The sequence below is a fragment of the Homarus americanus genome, unplaced genomic scaffold (assembly GCF_018991925.1).
Source record: "Homarus americanus isolate GMGI-L3 unplaced genomic scaffold, GMGI_Hamer_2.0 scaffold39430, whole genome shotgun sequence".
In the NCBI taxonomy this organism is placed as follows: Eukaryota; Metazoa; Arthropoda; class Malacostraca; order Decapoda; family Nephropidae; genus Homarus; species Homarus americanus.
Genome location: NW_024752193.1, coordinates 16,957 through 28,030, shown reverse-complemented (window position 1 = coordinate 28,030; position 11,074 = coordinate 16,957). Strand labels below are relative to the sequence as shown.

Genomic DNA, 11,074 nt, shown 5'->3' with positions numbered 1-11,074 from the left:
ATATATATATATATATATATATATATATATATATATATATATATATATATATATATATATATATTTATATATCAGTGGTTGGAAATGCTAGCATCAACCAGAGCAGCAGGCAACAGGGTGCCGGAAGGTGGAGGATGGCTATGCTGCCACCAGTGTGCTGAGGGTGTGAGCTGCATTTAATAGAACAGGTCCCATTCCGGGGAGTCGTATGCATATTTCCTCCTCTCAGCACATGAGGACAGTGCTGTCTTTTTTTAGGGGGGTCGATTGTGATATTCTGAAATTTTAGAGCGAAAATTACTGAGCTGACGAAACAAAGCCTCGGCGCTCCAAGCAGCCGAGGAAAGGCATCGTGAACCAACTGCACGTCACGTAGACCTACAAAAATGCAATGCACTTTATCAAATTAATGTAACACGATTTACGAAGTTGGAAGACAGCTATAAAATTAACAAAAGTTATCACGGATAGTTTTCCAGCTCAAAATATGTTACATGTAACCGTAGGAAATAATTAAAATACGAAACTGAATGGCATTATGCGGTCACGAATAAATAACATAATTACCGAAAAGCCATGAGGATGCTTGTGTCCGAAATTAAATAACGTAAAAAAACTATTAAAATAGTGCTAATATTTCCCTAAAAATAAATAAAGGATAAAAAGGGGATATTTTAAGAGTTTATAATCAAGTAGTCTCTGAGAGGGGTAGGCAGGCATGCGGGAGTCGAGAGACGGCCACAGGTCATTCTGTGTGAGAAGCAGACGAGCCTCGAGCGTTGACAGGAAAATGCCCACGTGACCTCCAAATCTTGTATGCTCTTTCAGCCGTGCTCACAGGTAAGTCCAGTTCGATTGCAGACATTGTTAGAATAGGGCGTGAAAAGAATTTAGCAGTAGTTAATAAAATCTCCAATTTCAGGAGTAGTGAGATACCACTTGAGCGGACAGCGGACAGCGGACGAGCGAGCTGACGGAAATGCTGTTGGCAAAGTGAGGATAGGCCACATGGTCGACCTGGTTTCACCCAGATCTCCCAGTTAGATGCGTGCAACACTTGCATGGAGGCCAACACTACACCACTTCACAGCTAAGAAATGTTCATAGAAGGAGGGAACACTAGATCCCCCTTCTAGCTGGGGCAAGGGACACCTGGTTTTACATGGACCTGACACCTCTGTCGCTCTCCCCCTCCTATAAAGTAACTGGGAGAAAAGTTTGCCCTGGAATGAAAGGTTGAACTTTGGGAGACATAGATTCCCACGGTGCTAGTGGGTACTAGGTACCTTCATCTCTTCAACTTTGGGTGTATGTGGTTTCCTTAACCAAGTCCTGGTGTGAGGTCAACGACCTGATGGTTGATCGTACACTCTGGACGTGGGAGTGCCTTTTAGAGAATTGTTTGGTGCTGTGCATGTAATTCCACTGGAGGTAATGGTGTATTCTAGGAAAGTTTTGTGGAGCATGGTTATGGGTATGGTGGAGAAAATCACGCATGACTCCTGAACCCAGAAGTAGAGTAATAAGAATAAGCGGATAAGCTGCCTACCTGACGAGTCAAGAGTGATTTTCTCAGTTAACACATAATTTTGGATTTTCCTGTATGTGCATGCCACTGGCCAGGTTATTAGTTACAATCTTCGGGTTCTGTGCATTATGAAAAATTTAGGATTGATATTCTCTAGTGATTAATATTATTTTGTGGGGTTCTCCAGACATGCTATGATTGATCCATATGGATTATTTCGTCTGGTGCAAATAATATATGTTCTATTGTGCAAGTAATATCGTTTTAATTTAATTAGTATGCTATTAATGTTGGTGTATGGCAATGTAGGATGTGTGAATGGTTTAATCCAAATACAGTATTTCCTATTGTGCCAGTAATATTTTTTTTAATTTCATTATTGTACTATTAACATTAGTGCCTATTGATGTAAGACATGTTGAGAAATTAATCAAATTGTCTCTTGTGCAATTAATATATTTATTGATGTTGTAAGGGGGTACTATCTTTGTGATACAAGTGTCATATCATTACCAGTCCGTCTCTTTAATCCCAATCGCAGCAACACCAGTCCAGGTCAAGGTAAATACTTTATTCATTTTATTTGTGCTGGTTTGGTATTCTGAGGGGCCCTTCCACTGCATTACTATACAGTACATTAAAATAAAAACCTTTTTACCGCAAGCAGTAATGAGTAGGATATAACCCTTAAACAAATATTATGTTAAGTTGTAAGTCATGTCATGTTTAGTGGGCGTGCCTGCCCATATATAGAGTATTTAGTTAGTGAAGTTACAGAGACAAGAAGTAGTAATGGTGTTGTGTGGCAGTAGGTAAGGACTTGATTGTAAGGACTTGATTTGCCCCCCAGGCCCCGTTGTGGGTCGTTTGACCTGTGCCCGGGTACAATTCCCTGCCAAAAAAAAAAAAAAAAAAAAAAAAAAACACCTGACGCAGCATCCTGTGTCAGCCCAGGCAGGGCCTGATACGAACGGCTCAACACTCTAGCTGTTACCATCATAGGGTGAACACATAACCTACTCGGTTTGAGACCTTCAACACGTAAGTTCAACTTGTACTTAAGTTTACTTAGGTAGACTGTGTCCATTGTATTATTTATCGTTGTGATAACATGGAAATATGGCAATTACTCTAAAATGAAAATCATGAATGATGGTAAATTCTCTAATAAAATTCAAATCACTTAGGTATTAACTCAAAATAAAAATAAAAATCTATGAGATATCAAGGTACTGAAAAAAAATATTCATAGTAAAATCATTCACATGAAAAACAAAAGGCTTAATTACTAATCATGCACAAACCAATGTATATAGAAAATGGATTTTAATAAAAAATAAATTTTTCAACTCCTCATGAATCTTCATCATCAATTTTCAAAATTACTAACATTTCAATATATTACTTTTCAAAGTCACTTCCCAGAACTTCTCAAAACAGATTTACTTCACTTCTTATCTTATTTACTTAAAAATTTGGGTTTTCATTCTCTCAGATAATTTCACATATATTTTTTTTCATTAGATATTCTGGTGGATCTTGTCTTACACGCACACTCTTTGTATATCTTATTTTCTGTTGCTCAGCTGGTCTCCCATCTCACAATTGATGATGGTACATCTGGCAGCAGGCACAGATCCAGAGTTAACATTTGCAGATGTCAAGGTCGCCCACAGACACTTGCTTACTGTTCACTAACTTTCAGCTTCCATCTACTATGAGTGAACAAATCGTTTCTGGAGATGTGGAATTTCTTGACTACGTTATCTGTAGGTTATGTATCTAAGCTACTGTGCCGAGTAGCAACCTTGTATATAAGCTACTGTGCCGAGTAGCACCTATGTATATAATTACGTGGCAACACTGCACATGTTATGTGGCAACATTGCCCTGAGGCTGCCATATGGCAAGGCAGTCTCAGTCTGACTGTGTGAGCCGTGCATGGCACACGCTAGTCACCACTTGTATTTCTCCTATCCTTTAATAAACGGACTTCAGTGTTACCCGGTGTTTCCCTACCCATCACTGCATTCTTCAGGGAACACTTGGAACCTTCATGGCGCAGTGACTAGGATCTGTGGACTTACAAGTGTGTGAACAATGGACAGTCTGCCAGCGATGTGATGTGCGCGTCAACTCTTCATGTGTTGTGTGTGTTGTGTTGTGTTTCACCGCGATGTGCAGTGTTGGGCCGTCACAGTGCTTTTAGTGACGGTGGCAGTGTTAGTGTCAGTGTATTAGCGTGTCTAGAGCTGAGAGTTGAGCATTGGCCTCTTTTTTTGTGGTACCCATGGAGCACGCAGGCGTACACCCTTCTCGTGTGACATCCGGGGAGACACTGACGGCCTTGCCTCCGCGAGCCACCACGCTCTGCTGTCTCAGACACACACACACACGCACGCACGCACTCACTCACGGACAGAACAGTGGACTCTATGCGTTATTTCTGCGCCGTTTATGTCATATATATGTGGTTCGAGCTGTTGAGGCGCCACTTTATATACTAAACAGTGCAGTCCACGCACACACTAAGATGGGCGGTCGCGTGCCTGAGCGCTCGGCAACTCGCTGCATCTGTTCACGCTTCCATTTCACACAAGCTACTAATAATTTGTTAATTGTACTTATTATATTATTATTGTTCTTAGCTACTTAGGTTAATTGTATATTTATGTATGTAATTTATATGCATCATTGTCTTACTCTGTTAAGTCAACTCAAGAGTAATATTAATTAATTATATAAAATATCCAGCAAATGTCTAGATCACGTGATATGAGATGCTCCTCCACGGCGTACCCACGCCACGCTCCCCAGTAGCGAAAATCCGTGGCTTAGGTTAGACGTGTCTATTCTATCTCTAGCCTTGACCTTTGTCTAAGTGCTTTATCAAGTCTTCTGCAATGCCCTAGGGGTATCAGGTATTAGTGACACGCTTAGTTAGGCCTAGGAAGGGATCCTGGTGGTAAGGTATCTCCTGTTTGGTAGGGATAATCATTTTGTATTGATTGTTGTATATATATATTTCGTATGTCTTGTGTAATATAGTAATGTTAAGTAATATTTGTTTGGTCTAACTCCTTACAGTATAGTTTCGCCCTTCCGGCATCACTCTTATTTTATTATACAATTACTTATTCACTTAAATTCATGTTTGCTAATCATTACTCCCTTTAAAACATAAATTGAATTAATTAATTATCTTCCATTTTGTAATTCACTTATTTCAACTGTTCTTACTTTTTCAAGTACATTTAGTTGAGTAGGTATTTGGTGGAGATAATTATTGCCGTGTTCCCTGTTTGTACCTTTATTTGTTAATAACTTGGGGTAGGATTCACTCCCCAAGTATAAAGGGTAGTGGGATCGCGACAAGTGGGGGCCTGTGTCCGGGAGCTAACCGCCATTGTTGCGTCATATCAAGTGTTGTTACTCGCCAGGTGTTGTTTCATCGCTAAGTATTTTTGGATGCAAGTTGCTGTGTTCACAGTGTTCATTTATATTGCTCCTGTTATTGCTTAAGCTACTGGTGAGTTAACCCTTATCTTGTGTACCAGGTGTTTGGTTAATCCCTTGCTGTGTTTCACAGTTTATTGCATTTTGACATTATTAATTAGCTAGCTAGTTAGCTTAGCTGCCACGGTTATTTTTTTTCGCTACTCGATTTTGAATTCAACATGTTTGACCTGGAAAGCTTTTTGGCTTCACCTTCAGCCGAAGTACTGAAGGGGCTTACTAAGGCAGAGTGGCAATCCCTCGCTGCTTATTATGAAGTAGAAGGCCGCTCTTCCATGAATAAGTCTAGTTTAGAAGAGGCTGTCCTCAATTACCTTATTGACAATGAAATCATAGCCCAACCGTCGGGAAATTCAGAGGAAATTGTTACACCAAGTAATTTGGCCTTACAAGTTGAACTCAAAAGACTCGAGGTGGAGCTGGAAACTCTCAAACAACGAGGTTTGGCTCAAGGTAGTAATACTTCAACATTCAGTGTAGACAAATGTCTCAACAGTGTTCCTAAATTTAATGAGGAAGAACCAGACAAATTCTTCTCTCTTTTTGAGAAAATTGCCCGACTTAACAAGTGGCCTGTTTCTCAATGGTCTCAACTTATTTATAGATCTTTCACTGGTAAAGCATTAGATGTGTTTTCTGCCCTCTCTGAGGATCAATGTCGAGACTATGCCCTTGTTAAGTCCGCGGTTTTGAGCGCGTATAAACTTGTTCCTGAAGCCTACCGGCAACAGTTCCGTAACTGCCGGAAGACTGACAAACAAACATTTGTGGAGTTCTTCAGGCAGAAACAGGTTCTTTGTCGGAGGTGGATTGAAAGTGAGTCTGCCCATGTAGAACATGACAAGCTTGTTGAACTAATCCTGCTAGAGGAGGTTAGAAAGTGTATCCCAGGCGACATTCGAGCACACTTGGATCAGAGAGGTATCTGTACCCTGGCTGATGCTGGTCCAGTGGCTGACCATTATTCCTTAACTAATAGAAATGTAAATTCCAGGTCTTATGCTCCCATGTCCCAGTCCTTCACTTCCTTCAAGCGGCCCACACCAACATCTACATCGGGGTCCCTGCCTCTTGTCATACCGACCCGACCCTCAGGTTCTGCATCATCTACCCCGGGTGAGCCCATGGTCCATGGGACAGGTGGATCCACTCCTACTGGTGAGAGAAACTCTAGTTGTAGGTACTGTAAGAAGCCAGGACATGTCATCAGCGACTGCCTCAAGTTAAAGAAAAGAAATTCCTCTCACCATGGATCCCCCACTCTTTTGGTCAGGGTGGCCGAGCAATCGGAGAAATTATTGGAGCCCTGTGTCACTGCCCTCAGTCAGACTGTTGCCCTGAATGCTTCCCCCTCTTCTATGATATCAACCTTTGAACCATTTTGTTCTCCTGGTTCTTTAGCTTTGGATCAATTCAGTCAACCCATTTCTGTTAAACTCTTGAGAGACACAGGCTCAGCCTTATCTCTTGTTACTAAAGAAGCTGCTCCATTCCTGGATTCATGCTATACTGGTAGCTGGGTGCTTGTGAACGGTTTGACCGGTGGGTCGCGTATTCCCCTTTGTCAAGTGTACCTGCGGTCATCCATAAAGTCAGGTTATGTCACGTTAGGAGTAGTAGATAGCTTACCTGTAGGAGGGGTCTCTCTATTGATAGGAAATGACCTCGTTGGCGACATGATGTTCCCTAATGTTGTGATCTCATCTTGTCCCACTGCCGAGAATAATACTGTGCAGTTAGAAGTAGACTTTCCAGGGTTGTTCCCTGCGTGTGCTGTGACCCGTAGCATGAGCCGCAGTACAGAGGTAGAAGAGACTAGTGAAGTTGATGAAGTTTCCCTCCAGGACTGTGAGAAGTCCGAGGATAATCTTGTTCAGCCGGACCATACTGATCTTGGTCTCAGTGAATTCTTTGAGGATTCCTCACCACCAGATAACCTCCAGAGTAGTTCTGATGGAGATAGGAACCCAGATGTCACTAGTTTTGGTTCCTCTCCCATCACTAGAAGTAAGTTTATTGAGCTACAAGCAGGGGATCCTGAGCTGGTAGGTTTTCTCAATAGGTCAGTCACTGAGACAGAAGCTGAGCAAGAATCAAATTGCTACTACACTAGGTCTGGTGTATTAATGCGGAAGTTCCGTCCCTCCAATTCTCCTGCCAATCACCCTTGGTTAGTTCATCATCAAGTTGTTATTCCCAAACCTTTGCGGCAGGACATACTTAGTATCGCTCATGATGGGGTGGGTGGTCATTTAGGAGTTAGGAAGACTTATGCAAAAAATTTATTCCAGTTCTTTTGGCCTAGGATGAAGAAAGACGTCAGCTCTTACTGTCGCACTTGCCATGATTGTCAGGTAGCGGGGAAACCGAACCCGTGTTAAACCATTCCCTCTGCAGCCTATCCCAGTCATTGAAGAGCCCTTTAGTAAGGTGGTCATAGATTGTGTCGGTCCCTTACCTAAGACCCCTCGTGGTCATCAGTTCTTGCTAACCATTATTGATTGTGCAACCTGTTATCCTGAAGCCATTCCCTTGCGCCGCATCACAGCGAAGAATGTTATCAAAGCCTCCTACAGTGGTGCAGTCAGATCAGGGTTCCAATTTTACTTCCCGGTTGTTTAATCAGGTAATGCAAACCCTGGGAGTCCGGCAGTTGAGGTCTTCGGCCTATCACCCTCAGTCACAGGGGGTGGTAGAGAGATTTCACCAGACACTAAAACTCATGTTGCGCACCTTCTGTCTGGAGACTGGGAAGGATTGGGACGAGGGAGTTGACCTGCTTTTGTTTGCTGTTCGGGACAGTAAACAAGAGTCGCTAGGATTCTCGCCCTTCCAGCTCGTCTATGGACATGAGGCGCGAGGGCCTCTTAAGGTGTTAAAAAGAGTGTTAGTTGAGTGATCAGAGCGCGACGCCCTTAGCTTCATATGTGGTCCAATTCAAGGAGAAGTTGCGTCTGGCTGTAGAACTTGCCCAGTCCAACTTAAGGTGTGCTCAGGTGAAAATGAAACTGCATTTTGATAAGGCCCATCAGGCAAAACCTAGAGAATTCCAAGTTGGGGAGCAGGTGTTGGCCTTCCTGCCCTTACATGATCACCCTTTTAAATCCAAATACAGTGGTCCATATGAAGTACTAGAAAAACAGGGGTCAGTGAATTATGTGATTAGCACCCCTGAACGGCGTAAGATAAAACGCCTTATCCATGTCAATCTTTTAAAGTCATATCACGTTCGTAACGAAACCCTGGGAAAAGCAGTTGCTTGTGTTGATCAATCCTTGCCAAATTGTATCATTGTGCCAGAGTGTAAGGATGATAAAGATCAGTGTTTTTCTGAAATAATGAATGGGTCTAGTGTAAAAGTTGAAAACTCTACTATCTTGGAGGACCCCAGTGCTAAGTTGTGCCATCTCTCTAGTGACCAAGCCAATAATATAAAGTCTCTATTACAGGAGTATCTTATTATAGTTGGTGATTACCCACTCTCTTGTTCAGTGTTGGAGCATGACGTTGAGACTAGGGGAGCCAAGCCAATCCGACAGCGTCCCTACCGTCTTAATGCCTTCAAGCGGGAGTGTGTGCGAGCCGAGGTACAGCGTCTTCAAGAGCTAGGCCTCGTCGAACCCAGCATCAGTCCATGGGCATCCCCTGTTGTTCTAGTTCCAAAGCCAAATGGATCAATGCGGCTGTGTGTGGATTATCGCAAGGTGAATGCTGTCACTGAACCCGATGGTTATCCCTTGCCACGCATCGACGACGTGATCGACGATCTTGGACAGGCAAGGTACGTGACCAAGTTGCATCTCCACCAGGGCTACTACCAGATAAGACTGACTGAACGCTCCAGGGCAATCTCTGCTTTTGTCACTCCTGAGGGGTTGTACCAATTCACAGTCCTTCCGTTTGGTATGCGGAACGCCCCTGCAACCTTTCAACGTCTCATGAATTTCATCACGTCTGGTCTGGAAGGTGTCCGCTGTTACCTAGACGACCTTATTGTCTTCAGCAGTTCCTGGGAAGATCACATGAGTCGTCTACAAGCCCTCTTCTCCGTACTGGCTGCAAGCAAGCTGACGGTGAACCTCGTCAAAAGTGAGTTCGGCCATGCCCACGTCACTTTCTTGGGGCATGTGGTCGGACAAGGGGAAGTCCAGCCTATAGCAGCCAAAATTGAGGCAATTCAACAGTATCCAGTGCCAGGCGATAAGAAGAGTGTGATGAGGTTGCTGGGTATGGCGGGGTACTACCGCCGGTTTTGTCCAAACTTCTCCTCAGTTGCCTCTCCCATGACTGACCTGCTGAGTGGCAAGAAAACCTTCAAGTGGACTACGGCTTGCCAGGAATCTTTTGAGAATCTTAAATCCCTGCTGGCAAATGCTCCTGTACTACTTGCACCTGACCTCCAGAAACAGTTCACACTCCATGTCGACGCCAGTGAAATTGGCGCCGGTGCTGTGCTTCTGCAAGAGGGTGAGAGTGATCACGTGCTTCATCCGCTGTGCTATTTTTCTAGAAAATTTAATAAATATCAAAGAAACTATGCCACCATTGAAAAGGAGGCCTTATCACTGATCATGGCACTAGAAAACTTCAAGGTATATATTGGCAGCACTGCTTATCCCATTCAAGTGTTCACTGATCATAACCCACTTACTTTTGTTGACAAGATGAAACATACCAACCAAAGACTTTTGAGGTGGGCTCTATCACTTCAGCCCTATAACTTGAACATTTCCCATATCCGCGGAAAAGAGAACGTGTTGGCTGATGCACTTTCTCGAGTCTGATTATTTAGTAACTATGTCTATATGCAAATTATTTTTTTGTTTTATTGTCATTGAGTACCTTGTGTTTATATTATGAATTATTTTGCTTCATATTGATTTAAACCAATTGTGTTAGTTATTACTTTCTCTGTGTAGCTGTATATCCATTTTCGCTTCCAGTTAGTTGTAAGCTCACTTTTTGGGGGGAGGTGTCACGTGCCTGTGGCGCTTGAGATCTCGCATAGCTTGAGGCATCTGTTCACGCTTCCATTTCACACAAGCTACTATTAATTTGTTAATTGTACTTATTATATTATTATTGTTCTTAGCTACTTAGGTTAATTGTATATTTATGTATGTAATTTATATGCATCATTGTCTTACTCTGTTAAGTCAACTCAAGAGTAATATTAATTAATTATATAAAATATCCAGCAAATGTCTAGATCACGTGATATGAGACGCTCCTCCACGGCGTACCCACGCCACGCTCCCAAGTAGCGAAAAATCCGTGGCATATGTTAGACGTGTCTATTCGTTCTCTAGCCTTGACCTTTGTCTAAGTGCTTTATCAAGTCTTCTGCAATGCCCTAGGGGTATCAGGTATTAGTGACATGCTGAAGAATGAAGGATCCTGTATTCCTGTTTGTGATATGTTATTTTCCTGTATGTCTTGTGTAATATAGTAATGTTAAGTAATATTTGTTTGTTCAAACACCTTACAGTATAGTTTCGCCCTTCCGGCATCACTCTTATTTTATTATACAATTACTTATTCACTTAAATTCATGTTTGCTAATCATTACTCCCTTTAAAACATAAATTGAATTAATTAATTATCTTCCATTTTGTAATTCACTTATTTCAACTGTTCTTACTTTTTCAAGTACATTTAGTTGAGTAGGTATTTGGTGGAGATAATTATTGCCGTGTTCCCTGTTTGTACCTTTATTTGTTAATAACTTGGGTTAGGATTCACTCCCCAAGTATAAAGAGTAGTGGGATCGCGACAGGCGTGTGGGCATGGACAAACGCTGGCATGAGACAGACGACTCCCCACCACCTTCCCCTCCACCGGGCGCAGACTCTCATCCTCCACCTCCAGTGACGGACATCGCCACAATTCTGAAGTGGATGGACGACCGGGACGAGAGACGCAGAGAGATGGAACTTCAGAGGGAGGAGACACGAAGAGAGGAGGAAAAGTCGCGTTTTGAGGCACTATTGGCGACCCTGGCGCTAACCCACCCTCCCTCACTCGCGGGTA

The 11,074-nt window shown here is 42.7% G+C and overlaps 1 protein-coding gene across 1 annotated transcript; it reads left to right on the top strand.

The window, feature by feature from the left end:
• Nucleotides 1–926: 926 nt before the first annotated feature.
• LOC121854986 lies at nt 927–2,406 on the top strand (the record flags this gene model as incomplete). Its single annotated transcript, XM_042349805.1, is given in 1 exon segment — nt 927–2,406. A coding segment is annotated over 1 exon segment (118 nt), but the record flags the coding sequence as incomplete, so codon positions are not given.
• Between the last annotated feature and the right edge of the window lie 8,668 nt (nt 2,407–11,074).